At 44.3% G+C, this 17,308-nt stretch overlaps 2 protein-coding genes across 4 annotated transcripts in view; one reads left to right on the plus strand and one right to left on the minus strand.

The window, feature by feature from the left end:
- The first annotated feature begins 239 nt into the window (after positions 1–239).
- Znf346 (zinc finger protein 346) overlaps positions 240–17,308 on the plus strand; it is a 20,041-nt gene continuing 2,972 nt past the window's right edge. The window contains exons 1-5 of one of the 3 annotated variants that reach the window (XM_029468468.1): positions 244–481; positions 1,021–1,113; positions 2,801–2,945; positions 9,726–9,959; positions 16,197–16,290. In XM_029468468.1, coding sequence (XP_029324328.1) covers positions 356–481; positions 1,021–1,113; positions 2,801–2,945; positions 9,726–9,959; positions 16,197–16,290 — 692 coding nt within the window. In that variant the 5' untranslated portion in view covers positions 244–355. Of the gene's footprint in view, positions 482–1,020; positions 1,114–2,800; positions 2,946–9,725; positions 9,960–16,196; positions 16,291–17,308 lie in introns of all 3 variants that reach the window. The other 2 variants (XM_029468469.1, XM_029468470.1) reach the window with 2 other exon arrangements.
- On the minus strand, positions 13,372–13,912 carry LOC110308413 (60S ribosomal protein L30-like). The gene has a single exon (XM_021180893.2). The coding sequence runs from the start codon at positions 13,813–13,815 to the stop codon at positions 13,372–13,374; it is 444 nt and encodes a 147-aa protein (XP_021036552.1). The 5' UTR covers positions 13,816–13,912.

A 17,308-nucleotide genomic window follows, 5' to 3' on the forward strand; every position in this document is an offset into this window, starting at 1 on the left:
TCTGCCACTTGAGTGTTGTTATTTAAAGTGAACATCTCTACATCCTGCTTTAACACCACTTCATAGTCCCCAGATAAACTTTTTTCTAAAAACTGACAGTGCATGAAGTTAGGCAGAAGGATCGCTTGAGGCAGGAATTCATGGGCAGCATGGGACAACCTCATCTCACATAACAACAGTATGACTAGGTAAAGAGCATTGGCCTGTATCAAATGAACAATAATGCAGGAAGTTTGTAAGCATAGCAGGAGTCATGGCACAGTGGAACTGAAGGTCAGATCTGCATATGTGTTAATATGGATTGGTGTCTGATAGATCAGCGACAGTGCTATTGCGATCACATCTGTCAACCTACATGATTTCTTTTCCCTCTGTAGTGGAACACATGATCCAGAAGAACCAGTGTCTCTTCACCAGCACCCAGTGTAAGGTCTGCTGTGCCATGCTGATTTCTGAGTCTCAGAAGCTAGCGCATTACCAGGTAGGCAATTTCTACTGTCTTCGTGCGTTTACCTTCCGGGTCCAGCACCAAGGCCTCGCTTCTTCTGCCTTACACAGCAGAAGCTCCTTCTTGCACAGCTACCACGTTTCCTTCATACATGTTTGCTAGGACTTGAAATTGACTTAGTTTCTGTGACTCTCATCTCTCCTATGCAAGACAGGATCGTTATATGCAGATCTTTCAGTACAATTTGATGCAGTAGGAAATATGAGCTTTGGCTTTACCTAGACCTGAATTTGAAGCCAACTCTGTTACTCATTGTAGGCAAGAAATTTCACTATACTTGGCCTTAGCTTCATCTTGTACAAAATAACAGTATTTTCATAGATTGTTGGAGGCTAAATTTAATAGCATGTAAAGGGCCTAGCACATGGTAGGGACTCGATAAATGAAGTTTTCTTCCCCCATTTTCTCTTCCTTAGAAGTTTTTGTGAGGATGATCAGGTGAGAATCTGGTATGGCCTGATTGTCTTCGCTGTGAAATGATGTTTGGCTATCTTTTTGCTGGGTTCTTGCAGAGCAAAAAACATGCCAACAAAGTGAAGAGATTCCTAGCAATCCATGGAATGGAGACAATAAAGGGGGACGTGAAGAGGCTAGACTCAGATCAGGTAACACAGCTGCCTTGTTGACACTGCTTGCTTCCCGAGCAGGTTTGTGTGGTGTGAGCGTGGGCTTTGGTTCAGACTGACTCGGCTGCAAATCCCAGTGTTGGTATCTAACTTGGGCAAGCCTTATAACTCTTCAGCCTTGATTTCTTCCTCTGTTAAAAACCAAACATACTTCTAAGCATGGTGGTGTGCAAAGCACTTGGAAGTGGAGGCAGGAGGATCAGCAGTAGGAGGTTATCTTAGGCTTCATAGCAAGTTTGAAGCCAGCCTGGGCTACATGACAGACTGTCTCAAGACAAAAAACAAACAAACAAACAAAAAGTATAGCTACCTTTCAGGATTTTTCCTAAGTTGAGAAAAGACTTATAAAACAGCGCCAGACCCAAAATCCGTAATGTAGCAACAGTTCAGTAAATGGACCGTTGTTAGGCTCCGCCCTGCCACCCAGAGGGTTATCGACGTGGACAGAGTAAAGGGACACTGCTGTTCTTGAGCTGTGGAGAAAGACAAAGTTCAGCATTTACCTGACAAATGAGGACAAGAAGTGCCTTCTCAGACACGACGCAGTACACTTACTTTATCTTAGAATTGCTGTAAGAATTACAGAGAAGTCAGTTCCTGAGTGTGCTGTGCCTTTCAGAGTGTGGGCATTCTGCACAGCATGGTGAGAAAGTCGGTGGGCAAGGCTCCTTAACGTATTAGATAGGAGACCTTGAGCAAGTCACCTTACCTCTCGGAAAGTCACTCATAGCTTGCTCATGTTGTGAGGTAAAACTTCAGTACCCAGTAAATGGTCAGTAACTACGAGATTACTCTCCAGACTGCTGGTTCCTGTTACAGTGGCCAGTGGTTTAAAGGGGCCTTGCATGTCCCTTTCAGAAATCACTTCCTGGTTGCCCCTCTGGTTTAGATCCACAGGGGCACGATCATTTCACCTTTCTGCTTCAGTTTTTAGATGACTGAGTAGCTCAGGTGAGATCACAGCACCCACCACCAGCTAGGAATCACCAAGCCCAAACCATCTGCAGTGAAATGTTGAAGAAACACCTTGTTCAGGGGACATTCTTTCTCAGGAAGATTGAAATACACTTTCTAGCCTAACTATAGTAACAAGTGGAACCCACTGACGTGTTTTTTCTAAGAGCCTTGGGTATCTACTGTGTGCTAGACACAGCAGGGTACAAGGGTAGGAAACAATGAGTCAAGTTGTCCATGTCCAGCATTGCACACATAAAAGGCTCCTCAGCTGTAATGCTGTCCGTCAGGCGACAAAGGCTGTAATAGTTGTCTGATACACTCTGGGAACACAGGTGAGGAACAACCTTAACCCTTCCTGGATAAGCACAGCACGGGCCTTGGTGATTGTTTACCAATGTTTTTAAGGTAAAAGTCACTGAATGGCTGATAGCAGACCTAATTAATGCCAGGCAGGAATAAGAGGGAACATTCTAGAGAGTAGGAATAACCCAAGAAAATTGAGGAAGTGACAGAATAAAATGGGAAATTATGCATGGAGCCTGACGAGAAATAGCTGGAGAAGACTCTGTAAAGGTATGTTTCAGTTATGTTGTGGGTAGCATGTGAAGGTGGTCTTAAATGTCCACCAGCCAATGGGCAGTGGGGAACCATTGGAGGTTTTCTGGATGGGCACTGGCATGATCAGACCTGTGTTCTCTCTCCCAACCAGAAGAGCAGCAGAAGCAAAGACAAGAACCACTGCTGCCCCATCTGTAACATGACCTTTTCCTCCCCTGCTGTGGCACAGTCGCACTACCTGGGGAAGACCCACGCAAAGAGCCTAAAGCTGAAGCAGCAGTCCACTAAGGGGGCAGGTACTGCGCTTCCTGAGTAGTGCTTGGGGACCCCCTCCCATCCTCAGGGCACCATTGCCAGCAGTCCACTAAGGGGGCAGGTACTGCGCTTCCTGAGTAGTGCTTGGGGCCCTCCCATCCTCAGGGCACCATTGCCAGGTGCTTCCAGAATGCTCACTGGAGCCTCAGAATGCAGACTGGGACTCAGAGTTTTCAGACTTTTGAGAGCCCTGAAAAATCCAAGTATGAGTTGGAGATGTAAGTCAGTTGGTGGAGTTCTTCCCTAGTGTGCACAGAGAATACTTCCCTAGCTTTCATCCCCAGCCTTTATCAGCCGGATGTGGTACACACTTTCAGTCTCAGCACTCATACAATGGAGGCAGCTACCATATGGAGTTTGAGCAACCTGGATTATGTGAGAGCCTGTCTAAAATACATACATACCATAATAGACCCGGCTTTACTGAGATTGGGCCTCATAACGTGGTTCGCTTTACTTCCTTTTGTGTGATTCTATCAGATGTTATATAGAAGCTTCTTAGCCTATAATTACTGTCCTGAGCAGTAATTGTAACTCAGGAGGGCCAAGGGCCTGCTGCATACTGTGAGCATTCTGCTGCCTGTCTCCCTCTTACTTCTTCCATCGTCCCACCACCCACCTGCTCTTACTGCTGAGAGTTGCCAGTTGACAGCTAAATCCTCATCCTCACGGACTCGGGTTATGCCCTGCTCAGTCTGACCTGCAAAGGCTGCCTGTTCTAAATGCAGGCTTGCCTTCAAAGCAGGCCACTCTAGCAAGCTGTTTGCAGCTGCTGTGAATCCACTCCCCAGCACTGACTTCACATTCAGCTTTCTTTGTTCTCTCGCCGTTAGTACAGCCGTCACTTTCATCCTGTTAACCCCGAATCCTGAGGTTTTCAACCTAGGCTAACTTCAGTTAGTCACGAGTGGGAGGCCTTTGATTTCTGTTTCACTGGTGTGCATGCATGTGGGTGTGTGTGGGTGTGGGTGTATGTTCGTGTGTGTATTATTCTCTAGTTTGGACCAAGACCATGCTATTAATAGAACTTTTGATTCTTTTGTTTTATTTCATCATTGAAGCAAGACTACAGTGTTTTAGAAGGTTTTGGAGATATGATGGAAAATTTTACTCATAGTTGTACCCAAACGTAGTTATTCATGGTCTGAAACAGTAGAATATAGACTGAGTCAGAGCAGCACAGACTTAAGTCAGGCGCTTTTCTTTACCATTTGTGTCTGTACCTCTGCACCTGTAAAGTGTCAGTGCCACCTGCTTTGGAGCTTGTGAAGATAATTATGGCCGCCCTGGCACACATCGCCATTCCAAGCATGGGAAAGTAGAGGCAGGAAGGTCAGGATTCAGTGCCACTTTGGCTGCCAATTTGAGACCAGCCTGGCCTATATGACACCCAAAAAGATAAGAGGCAAACACCCCTCACTCTCAAAAAATGCCTAGGGTACAGCAGATAGTCACTGAACAACAACTGTCATCACTGTTGTTACCATTAAAAAGCCAGTGCATGGAGCCTCTCGTAAAATGCAGTCATTAATCAGGAAGCCACCCTTGCAACCTTCCTAATGCTGTGGCCCTTTACCGCAGTTAATGTATTAAACAGGCCCTCAAGTTGTAGTGACTGCAGCTATGAAATTAGTTCCATTGCTGCTTCATAACTGTAATTTGGCTACTGTTATGAATGATAATGTGAATATCTGTGTTTTCCGATGGACTTAGATGACCCTTGTGAAAGGGTCATTCAGTCTCAAAGGGGTCATGACCCACAAATTGAGAACCCGTGATCTAGAGTCTGCCACAGACCTTGATCATGGTTGACCTGTTGACTATGATGAGTATTGATTGATGTTGTCTACGCTGAGAACCTGTAAACAATAGCACATGACACGTGAGCATTAGGCCAAGGAAAATGATCTTAGCTGAGTTTCTAATGCCACAGACTTAGCTTCCCACAGTGGGAAAATTTGGTGGAATATGACTTCTCCTAATACTTCTGTTCTAAACAGTAAGTTATCTTCCATAGTCACGTCCAGCCATTGCCACATGTAACTTTGTGTTGCAATTAGTGCATCAACCATGTGTATTCTGCTATCACTTTTCATTTAGCCTTATAGTTTAAAGATACATCCATATTGTCCATGGGTTTACTATAACTCCAGTCCTGAAACTGAGCATTTGTGTGCATGCAAGTGAGACAAACATGCTGTAGAAAATACAGAGAAAGTGCAAGGAATTCCCATAACTTTACCATTCCAGGTTAAGTGCTGTTAACCTAGAGTCCTGGGTTCTTACAGCCGTGTGCACCATGTGTGTTTGTGTACCTGCTTGTATTATGTTTGTTTTCTGTTCATCCAGGTTGACTCCATATAGAATATATAATTTCTGTTTCTGTAAAAACGATGCACATATATGAATAATTCTAATTCAACATGCAAAACATTCAAAGAAGCAGACAATATGCCACCCAAGTCTTCTAGGGAGAGCATTGTCAGCAGTGGCTCCTGCTTATAGGCATCCTGGCTACAAGCAAGTTCTAGGCCAACCATATGTTACATGACATACTTCATGTATACATGTACATATGTGTGAAGTGTATATGTGTATGTATAGGTGATATTTTTAAATGCTGGTATACTTATATAGGTTATACAAAAACCTTTTAACACTGATATGACCATATTATTTATAATATATTAAACCTTCCTGTATATTTCTTCATTTAATATAACATTTCCTCATGTTGGGGCTAGAGAAATGGCTCAGGAGTTAGAAATGTGTTATACTCTTGCAGAGGTCCCAAGTTCAGTTCCCAGCAGCAGTGTGGGGCAGCTCAGAAACCCTGGTAACTACAGCTCTAAGCAGTCCATCACTCTGGCTTCCAGGGCACTGCTCACATGTGCACATAGCCGTACAGACACAAAGGTCAGAGACAATCTTTGATAGCACACTTTGTGTATTTCAGGTATTTCTTAAGAGAATGCTCTAGGGCTGGTGAGATGGCTCAGTGGGTAAGGGCACCCGACTGCTCTTTCGAAGGTCCAGAGTTCAAATCCCAGCAACCACATGGTGGCTCACAACCATCCGTAACGTGATCTGGCGCCCTCTTCTGGAGTGTCTGAAGACAGCTACAGTGTACTTACATATAATAAATAAATAAATCTTTAAAAAAAAAAAAAAAAAAAATTTTTAAAAAAAAAAAAAAAAAAAAAAAGAGAATGCTCTAGCTCTCGCTGGCCCTGGGTGTCTGTCAACAGCTGCTCTGGCTTACAGCTCACTGAGTTCCTCCCCTCCAATGCGGTCTTTCCTTAAGCAATAGTATTTATTTTTATGTATATGGATGTTTTGTCTTCTTGTATGTCACTATGTATGTGCACTGCCCACAGAGGGCACCAAATCTCTAGGACTGAGATTGGTGCTAAGAATTGATCCCAAGTCCTTTGGAAGATCAGTCAGTGCTACTAAGCACTAAGCCATCTCTTCAGCCTCACCCTCTAGAATATTTTAAAGAACAACCTTGGGCCCACAAGATGGCTCAGTGAATCACAGTGTTTGCCACACAATCCTGGGGGCCTGCGTCTGACTCTCAGAACCCATGTGGAAGGGAGAGGAGAGAACTGGATCACAAAGTTGTCCTCTAACTTCCACACATGTACTCTGGCATGCACACTATGTGCACACACCTATGACTGCACAAACACGCACACGTTCAATAATAATAGGTTAAAAATGTTTTAAAGTGGGGACTGGAGAGACAGCTCAGTGGTAAAAACACTGGCTCCTGGTTCAATTCCCAGCACCCACATGGTGGCTCATTACCATGTGTAACTCTAGCCCCAAGGGACCTGATGCCTTCTTCTGGCCTCTGTGGGCACTAATATACATTCAGGTAGACATACGCATAATAAATAGATGAATAAAAATTTCAAAATAATCTAAAAAGAGTAAAAAAACAAAACAAAACAAAAAAGCCAGGCAGTGGTGGCATACACCTTGAATTCTAGCACTCATGGTCTAGAGTTCAAGGCTAGCTTGGCCTATAGAGTGAGTTCCAGAATAGCTAGAGCTACACAGAGGAACCATGTCTCAAATAAATAAATAGATAAGTAAAGAATTTGAGCCGGGCGGTGGTGGCGCACGCCTTTAATCCCAGCACTTGGGAGGCAGAGACAGGTGGATTTCTGAGTTCGAGGCCAGCCTGGTCTACAAAGTGAGTTCCAGGACAGCCAGNTTCTGAGTTCGAGGCCAGCCTGGTCTACAAAGTGAGTTCCAGGACAGCCAGGGCTATGCAGAGAAACCCTGTCTCGAAAAAAAAAAAAAAAAAAAAAAAAAAAAAAAAGAATTTGAAGGGGCAGGACGCTGAGAAAATGGCTCAGCAGGTAAAGGTGCCTGCTGATAACCTGAGTTATCCCTGGACTCACGTGGTAGAATCACCATGACAAGACTACGTGCAGGCCAGCCTTTGAATTCCACATGCACACATAATGAATCAATAGACTATAATAAAAACTTAACAAGAAGGATCTTAGCTTTTATTAGTCCCAGCATTTTTTAGGCTAACCCAGGAGGATCTTGCATTAGATATGCTATCTCAAAATAATCATCATCATCATAATATTATTATTATTGTTACAAGCCAGACATAACGGTTCACTCCTATAATCTCATACTTGGGAGGCGAAGGCCTGAGGATTACACTAAGTTTGAGACTGGTCTGGGCTATAAAACAAGACCCTGTCACCAAAAACCCTAAATGACGTATTTCTAGATTTCTCTCAGAAATCTACATCAATTTGTAAGAATAGAGAGTGCTGAAGACACACTCCTCACTCTGTGACTTTGCATCTCCCACACAATCATGCATGGTTTTGTTTTTGTTTTTTTGTTTTTTTATGTAAGTGAAGCTAGGCATACATGCCTATAATTCCAGTATTCAGAGGCAAAGATTGAGGACTGCTGCAGGTTCAAGGCCAGCATGGTCTACATATCAAGTTCTAGGTCACTAGGGGTATATAGTGAGACCCTGTATTCAAAAGGAGAAAGAAAAGCTATATGGTTATGCACTCCTTTAATCCCGGCACTCAGAAAGCAGAGGCAGATGGAGCTCTGTGAGTTCGAGGCCAGCCTGGTCTGCAAAGCTAATTCGGGGACAGCCAGAGCTACACAAAGAAACCATGTCTCACAAAACTGAAAAAAGGAAAAAATGTTTTATAATCTATTTTTTTCAACTCAATACCACAAACTAAACACTCTCATTAACTATTTTATATGTGCTTCACTTTCTGAATGACTTGCTGAAACAGAGTCCGTGGCCAGAGAAAATGTGTCGTGAGTGTTGTCGCCTGCTACAAATCCTCAGTGGTAAGGGAAATGGTAAGAGGTGGCAAAGGACCTAAAAGCCCTTTATGAGCTCTGCTCACCTGCACCCTTCTCTCCCACGGCCAGGACCAGGGGTCTGGGCCCTTCATGTCTGCAGTAGTGGCTGTAAGGTTAATACCATTCAAACTGACCACACAAATTTGTTAGTCATGGCATCTACTCTGGAAAGCAGCTATCTGGCCCGCTTTCAACATTAGCACCAACATCAGCACTCAGACATACGCCCATACCAGACTCTGATTAACTGGTTTCAGTTTAAAAAAACAGATTCATCTTTATTTTTAAAAGTGTGTGTGTGTGTGTGTGTGTGTGTGTGTGTGTGTGTGTGTATGTATGTATGTATGTATGTATGTATGTGTTTGTGTATGTGTGGCCTGCGAAGGCCAGAGCAATTGGATACCCCTGTGCTGGAGAGTTAGAGGCACTGTCAAGCCACCTGACAAGGGTGCTATGAATTGAAGTCAGATCCTCTGGAAGAACAGTAGGCCTTCTTAACCACTGAACCAAGTCTCTCCATCCCTTGACTAAGTGACTTCTCTGAGCAGGATTCTGAAGGCGAAATTGTCAGTGGTAGCCGGCAGATCCACTTGCTTCTGTCTTGAGCCTTGGGGTCCCACGGTCTAGAGGTCTCTCACTAACTTGGTGATCTTGAGCAAATCAGTTTTGCTGTCTAAGCACTGGTCTTCCCTGTGATATGGCAAAATGGTACCTCCTTCATTGGAGTACTTCTGAGAACCTAAAGGGAAACTGTGATTACAAAATGTGTTTTGTCCCTCACATTGGCTAGAATTTAATATGGTCTAACAGGCATCTTGGCCAGGTGTGGTGACACACACTTTAATCCCAGCCTGGTTTATATCTTGAATTTTAGACCTCCAGGGAGCTACATAGTGAGACCCTCAGAAAAACTATATCTAAATAAATAGTAAAAGGCATTCCTAATCTGCTTGCCTGCCTTTGTTTGTACAGGCTCAGAGCTCCAATGCCTACTTCAGCTTTATAATAGGTATTTGAGGATGGAGATGAAATATTCTTATCCTTCTTATCCTACCTGCTTTGAAATTCCATGGAATTCTGAGGTCTAGAGACTGCAAGTATACAATCAGGGAACTAAATAGCACAATGAGAGCCTCTTCAGAGTATGAAATCCTTAGGGCTCCTGTGCCTAGTGCTGGTGAACAAGTCAGTTGTTCATGGAGCTCACTGAGGTCTTGCCACTGTTGCCACCCAGAGCATTCATGGTGTGACTATTCACAGCGTGACTTTGAGGCAGTGTCTCATCCCTCAGTGTGGTGAGTGGCACTGCCTTCCTTTCTCTTGAAGTGTACTCAAAACCTGGGCGCCTTCTGGCTTGTTGTTTCATTGTTTCTGTTTGAACTCTCTTACCACAGCTTTGTCGAAACACCTTACAAATCCTTTCCTTGTGGCCTCCACCTTAGCCTTGCAGCAGAATAGAGAGATGCTAGACCCAGACAAATTCTGCAGCCTCTGCCATTCAACATTCAACGACCCTGCCATGGCTCAGCAACATTATATGGGCAAGAGACACAGGAAGCAGGAGACTAAGCTCAAACTCATGGCACACTATGGGCGGCTGGCGGACCCTGCTGTCTCTGACTTAGCAGGTGAGAAGGCCCCACTCCTGTGCAGAGTTGGACCGGGAACTGAGCACTAGGTTCCCTGCACGCCCAGAGAAGCACTGTTGTTGCATAGTCTAAAGCAGGGTTTGCACGCACAGAGAGCAGACAGGCAAGCCAGACTTGGTGGTGTGTACGTAATCCCAACATTTGGGAGGTTGAGGCGGGAGGAGCAAGGTCAAGGACAGTCTGGAATACATAGTGGAACATGTCTTGAGAGGATGCAGGAGAACAAGCAGAAATGGGATGACATGGTCCAGAGACAGCATGGGCAGCGGAAGAGGGTTAGGCACTCCTAGCCTACACCGATGTTGCTACCTTTCAGTCTTCAAAGTTCTGTGGAAGCCAGGCATGGTGGCACATGATTAGTGTCAGTACTCAGGAGACAGAGATAGGTAGATTTCTGTGAGTGTGAGGCTAGCCTGGTCTACATAACACAATCCAAGACAGCCAGTACTACATAGAAGGACCCTGTCTCCAAAACAGAAAAACCAAAACAATAGAAACCCAAATTTGTGTGGGAGTTTCTTGTGGTTTCATTATCATTAGCTCCGTTTCAATGCTGGGATGAAATCTAGGGCCTTGTACATGCTGAGCAACCATTGCCACTGAACTACAGTCTCCACTAAGATTCCTCTTAGTTTTCAATGTATGACTAAAGTTTAGAAATTTTAAACTCTGAGTAAAACCCTCTCTATAAGTCAGATTTTGGTCAAGAGTACCAGTTTTTGTTTGTTTGTTTTGTTTTGTTTTTAGATTTATTTATTTATTTTATGAATACACTGCCATTCTTCAGACACACCAGAAGGGGGCATCAAATCCCATTTTACAGATGGTTGTGAGCCACCATGTGGTTGCTGGAAATTGAACTCAGGTCCTCTGGAAGAGCAGTGCTCTTAACCGCTGAGCCATCTCTCTGCCCCAAGAGCTACCAGTTTTTAATCTCTGGTTTGAAGGAGTTTTGGTTTTACTTTTTTGTAATTTATTTTTTGGCCAGTTAGTATACACTTATATATCTTAGCAGAGGCAGGTGGATCTTTGAGTTCAAGGACAGCCTGATCTTCATACCTGGTAGGGCTACATAGGAGGCAGGGGAGTCAATTTTAATCCTGTGTGTCTGTGGGTTCGTAAGTGCAGGTGCCCAAGGATGAGAGAAGAGGGTGTTGGCTCCCTGGAACTGGAGTTAGAGGTGGTTGAGCCATGTGACATAAGTGCTGGAAACTGAACTCGGGTCCTCTGGAAAAACAGCAAGTAATCTTAACCTGCCTAGCATCTCCCCAGCCCTGACCTCCGATCCAAGCTAGGTTACATCCACATTATAGACTGAAGGCCTCAACAGCCTTACCAGAGTTTGAGCATGTTTAGGGCATCTCTTTCCACAGCATTTGATACCTGTATCCCTGGAGTATCACGATGAAGGAAGTGACCATCCTAGATTCCTTAACCTCAAAATGTCACTTGGTGGTGCTGGAGAGATGGCTCAGAGGTTAAGAGCACTGACTGCTCTTCCAAAGGTCCTGAGTTCAAATCCCAGTAACCACATGGTGGCTCACAACCATCTGTAATAAGATCTGACGCCCTCTTCTGGTGTGTCTAAAGACAGCTACAGTGTAGTTACATATAATAAATAAAATAAATCTTTTAAAAAAAAGTCACTTGGCATCACAAGAGTGGGCATTCATAATTAGGGGACCTTCTTAGTATGTTTGGGGTTGGAAATGTCACTCCATTGCTGGAGCATTTGTCTAACATGCACACAGAGCAATGCCTTCACTGGCCAGCAGCACATACCTCTAATCCCACATATGTAAGCAATCAAATCAATAAAAATGTGACCTGGTCTACAAAGTGAGTTCCAGGACAGCCAGGGCTACAGAGAAACCCTGTCTCGAAAAACCAAAAAAAAAAAAAAAATGTGAAAGCAAGCTGGGCGTGATGGCGCACGCCTTTAATCTCAGCACTTGGGAGGCAGAGGCAGGCAGATTTCTGAGTTCGAGGTCGGCCTGGTCTACAGAGTGAGTTCCAGGACAGCCAGGGCTATGCAGAGAAACCCTGTCTCGAAAAAAAAAAAAAAAATACCCATAGTACTGTAAAGTGGTTTGTGTATTTAGAATATTTCCAGATGCCAGTAACAGTAGAAAAATGCCCTGTAGTGTGTATGGCATCACATGTGACTTCCAGCAGCAAAGGCAGTCTTGAGAAAAAAAGAGCAAAACTTGAAGCATTGTAAATAGTACAAAGTTGTATTGAACCGGGCATGGTAGCGCTCATCTTAATCCCAGGACTTGAAAGATCAGAGGAGGAAGATTGGGAGTCAAAGGTCATCCTTGGCTGCATAGAGGATTCGAGGTCAGCTGAGTTACATAAGACCCCCAAACTGCCCATCATCTGTAATCCAGTACTTAATAGGTATAGGCAGGAAGATCAGGAGTACAGTGCCAGTTTTAGCTGGCCAGAGTACAGGCCAGCCTGGGCAACCTAAGACCCTATCTAAGCAAAGGGAGGTTTTCGCCTACAAAATACTAGACTTCACTGTGACATTTTTATACACAAATCATTATAATCCTTTAATCCTCCTTGCATGTACCAAATACTTTTTCATTTTCTGTTTTATTTTGTTGTGGGGTTTTTTTGTTGTTGGTTTGGGGGGGGGGGTTGTTGTTATTTTTGAGACGGGGTTTCTCTGTATAGTCCTGGCTGTCCTGGAACTCAGTCTGTAGACCAGGCTGGCCTCGAACTCAGAAATCCACCTGCCTCTAATCCTGTGCTGGGATTAAAGGCGTGCGCCACCATGCCCGGCTATTTTGTTGTGTTTTATGGGGCAGAGTCTTATACAGCTCTGTATGTCTTGGAACCCACTCTGTAGATGAGGCTGCCCTCAAACTCACAGAGATCCACCTGCCTCTACCTTCCAAAGGCATGTACCACTTCACCTAGCTCAAGTGACTTTTTTTTTTTTTAAATAATTTTAGACTGTTGAAACAAATAGTAACAGTAATGCATTTTACATACCTGGAACTCAAATCTCAGAGACACTCCATTTTCACTCACAAGAGAAAGTAAGCTGTGTGCACAGGAATCTCAGCACAGAGCTGTGAGGTTGAAGGTGACAGGTGGCTCAAAGGCACCAGAGCCACGAGAACCTTCAAAGATACCTGAATTCTGCTTATCCTACACAGCTAGCCCTGGCAGGCCAAAATAAGCCCACCATTCATATAATTGGTCAGGTTGGCTACTTTCTACCCTGTCCTGTTTTTTACATATATATTTTTTCTATTCCATATATATATATATGATGCAGCTTCTATTCTCACAGGATGTGAAATAAGCTAATCATGATAGTACATGCTTGAAATCTTGGCACTTGGGAGGTAGAGGCTGGGGGAACAGAAGATGAAGCCTAACCTGAACTATATGAAATGCCATCTGTAACTTTAATTTTTTTTTTTTCAAAAAATAACTCTGGCAAAGTTTTATTAAAGGAAAACATTCTTGTTTTCTTCTCACCAGTCTGCTCTGGCGTGCTTCTAATAATATCAGAATTACCTGGGTCAATGATAGCCCGTGTGCGTACGCTGTGGTGTTTTCCACACCCTGTGCCCAGTTCAATATTATTGCCACTGTAGTGATGGACACCAGTTTTAGTCCACATGGCATAGAACTCTATTTCAGATTTCCTCACAGCTGGGCAGCTGTTGGTGAGGATAGCCAACTTTGCTTTTCCTTGTCTGATCATCTGCAGAGTCTGTTTGTTCCCTGGCACATACTTTCCACTTTTCATAACAAACTGGAGCCTAGAATTGACCGACTCCAGAGACTTTTTCATCTTCTTTGTAGCCACCATCTTCCTGCCTTAGGTGCGGGACAACCCCCAACCAGGATCAGCTGCCAAGACGGCTGGGGAGTGAGAAAGGAATTTTTTTTAATTGTATTTTTAATGATGGTTCTTAAACACTTTAACCTCCCTTGTAACCCACCACCCACCACAGGTAGTGGAAAAGAAAGGATACAGGGGACGTGGACCTGTTTAGAAAGGTTCTTTGGAGCAACTCCCATCAGTGTTGTCTGGAAATCGGCAGTGTAGTTCACATGTTAGCAGCTCGATCCACTTGAAAACACCTCAGGGATACACCAGCAGTCCAGTTCTGTAGAGTCGGGTTAGCAAACAGGAATCAGCAGCAGTGGCGTGAGGCAGCAGGAGGGACAGTAGGAACTCTAGAAGTTGTCAGCTCAGCAAAGATGCGAGACCCACAAACATTGCACAGCTTGCTCTATAAGCAAGCCAAGCTCAGCCTGTCACTGCTTGTCAAGTCCTATTTATACCCTCCAAATATCATGTTTGGGTCTTGCCTCAGGATATGAGTCTGTCTCAGCTGGCAAGAAACTACAGCACACCACCAGAAGTTTTTTGATGTGTTTCTCACTATGGAGTCCTGACAAATGCAGATCAACTACTCAGTGTAAGGTGGACCCATAACATGCATGCCATTAGCGAAGAATCCATCACATGTCCTTTCATGTGCTTGCTTTAGCAGAGCATACTTTCACCTGTGTCTGCTTCAGGGAAATGTTCCTTCATGAATCTGCCTTAGCCTTTCACCTTTGTCCACTTCAGGAAAACACTCCTTCATTTGCCCCAGCAAAACACCATCAAACACAACTGAGTTTCCACTTCAACTATCTCAAAAGAAATTGTAAGAAATCCATTGACAGACATTTGATACATAGTAATTGCTTTGGCCTGGCGTGGTGATGCGGGCCTATAATCCTAGCACTCAAGAGACCAAGAAAACAAAATCACCATGGCTTTAAGGCCAGCCAGAGCTACATAATGTAGTGAGACCTCATTTCACAAATAAAATAATAAGAGCCCTAGTGAGATAGCCACCACTTGCTGGCATTACAGAGGACCTGACTCCCACACCCAGGTGGCTTACAACCACCTCTAACTCCAGTTCCAGAGGATATGACACTCTTCTGACATCTTGGGCACTTGGACATATATGTGTATACAAGCAGACAAACACATATGAATCAAAATTTTAAATCCCAGGGCATGACTATTTTACCCTAAGTATTCTGAGTATAGAGAGTATAATAAGTGGGACTGGAGAGATAGCTCAGCTGTTAAAAGCACTAACTGTTCTTCCAGAGGTCCTGAGTTCAATTCCCAGCATCTACATGGTGGCTTCTTCTATAGTTGGATCTGATGCCATCTTCAGGTGTGTCTGAAGACGACTAACTATAGTGTACTCATATACATAAATCTTTTTTTTTTTTAAGATATAATAGGCTTATGGTTGTGAAAAGCTTAGCATTGGGGAGAAAAGGATTTAGTCAAGTTACATGAAATGGCCAGGGATCCAGTCTGACCTACTCCTGACACACTATTAGAGCCATATGACAAAAGTCCACCATGTCACTGGAGGAAACCCAGTATAAAGAGACAGACTGAGTCTCATAACAGTTTGTACCCTTCAATTGCTATTAGTGCAAGCCCAAGGAGAGTAGACCATCCAAGAGATCTCTCGGGGCTGGAGAGATGGCTCAGTGGTTAAGAGCTCTGACTACTCTTCCAGAGGTCCTAAGTTCAAATCCCAGCAACCACATGGTGGCTCACAATCATCTGTAATTAAATCAGACGCCCTCTTCTGGGGCATCTGAAGACAGCTACAGTGTACTTACATAAAATAAATAAATTAATTTAAAAAGAGAGAGAGAGAGATCTCAGTGAAGGAGTGCTCTTAATGAGGCCACTTAGCAAAGGAAGAATTGAAGCAACCATCATCTTTGTTCTGTGGTTGTTACTATTATATTTATTTGTGTTGTTGAGGCAGGGCACACATTGTGGCGCACATGCAAAAGTCAAAGGAGTCAGCTCTGTCCTTGTACCGTGCGGGTCCAGGCACTGAGCCCAGTTCGTCAGGCTTAGATGTGCTTCTGCACCCACTGAGGTACCTCAGGAGCTTATTCTCCATCATTCTTTCCCTCGCTCAGTACCATCGAGTGTGGTTGTTTGCTGGGACCTCTGACAGGGATTACTTGAGGAGAATAAGGAGCTGCCCCAGGGATAGTGTTACACGGTCTTGCTTCCAGAGCACCCAGGCCTCTCAATTCCAAGCCATCGGTCCTCAAAAGGGCTTGTGCATGCTCTGTGCAAGGCAGCATTCCTCTGGTCCCTTCCTGTTGGATGACTAACTCTCTTCATTTTGATGTGTGTTTCAGCTGGGAAGGGCTACCCCTGCAAGACGTGTAAAATAGTGCTGAACTCCATAGAGCAGTACCAAGCTCACGTCAGTGGCTTCAAACACAAAAACCAGTGAGTAAAGTCCTTTGGAAGTTCACTCCAGCAGGAGTCTAGGGTTTCTGAGTCAGGTCCTTCCCACCATAGATGGACGGACTCTGAGAGCCTTCTCAGTCAGTCACCAGGGTGTCTCATGGGTCTCCTCCATCAGCCCTTCAGCTAGCATTTGCACTGACTGAGAGCTGCGGGAGAGATGCATATGCGATTTCCTTTGTGCTTTCAAACAGTGCCTGGATTTCCTGGCCTGCTGCAACTTGAAGAGGAAAGCATGGTTACCCACACTGGTCTGGGGCCAGGCTGAGTCACATGTGAGCCTGTCTAAAAACAAGCATGGAAAAACCTTCTTTGCATAGTCAGAATTATTATAAAGAAATAGGTGGGCCAGGTGGCACATGCCATAATCTAATGCTTGGCAAGTAAACACAAGAGAGCCAGAAGTTCAAGGCCAACCTTGACTATGTGGTCAGTTAGGGACCAGAATGTGGTCCATGAGAACCTGTCCCAGAAAACAGAATTTAAAAAAAAAAAAAAAAGAAAAGAAAAAAACCTGAGCAGTGGTGGAGCACATGTTTAATCCCAATACTCTAGAAACAAGCTTCAGGACAGCCAGGGCCGCATGAGAAGAGAGGAAGAGAGAAGAGGAGAGGAAGAAAAGGTTCAGGCAGGAGGATCAGGAATTCAAAACCACAAACTCAGATGTGCTGGGCTGTGCTCAGCATCCCCACACTGCGAAGGCAGAGCTGTAGCTCCCTGGGCTCACTGGGCAGCCAGTGCAGCCTGCTTAGCAAGTGCTAGACCAGTGAGACAGACCTTGTCTCAGAAGGACTTAAGCACCTAAGCAATAACACCTTAGGGCCATCCTCAGACCTACACATGTGTGCACACACACACAAGAAATCATGTTTGATGGAGAGTACATGGATCCCAAGATCATCATGTTAAGCAAAACAAGCCAAAACGCATAAAAGTCATGGCTTTCTCCCCCTCCTCTGCAGATCCTAAATTTCTTTTCTTTTTCTTTTTTTTTTTTTTT

Source organism: Mus caroli, chromosome 13 (assembly GCF_900094665.2).
Source record: "Mus caroli chromosome 13, CAROLI_EIJ_v1.1, whole genome shotgun sequence".
NCBI lineage: Eukaryota > Metazoa > Chordata > Mammalia > Rodentia > Muridae > Mus > Mus caroli.

Coding starts and splice junctions, on each gene's coding strand:
- LOC110308413 (XM_021180893.2), bottom strand. CDS start 13,815: ATGGTGGCTACAAAGAAGATGAAAAAGTCTCTGGAGTCGGTCAATTCT.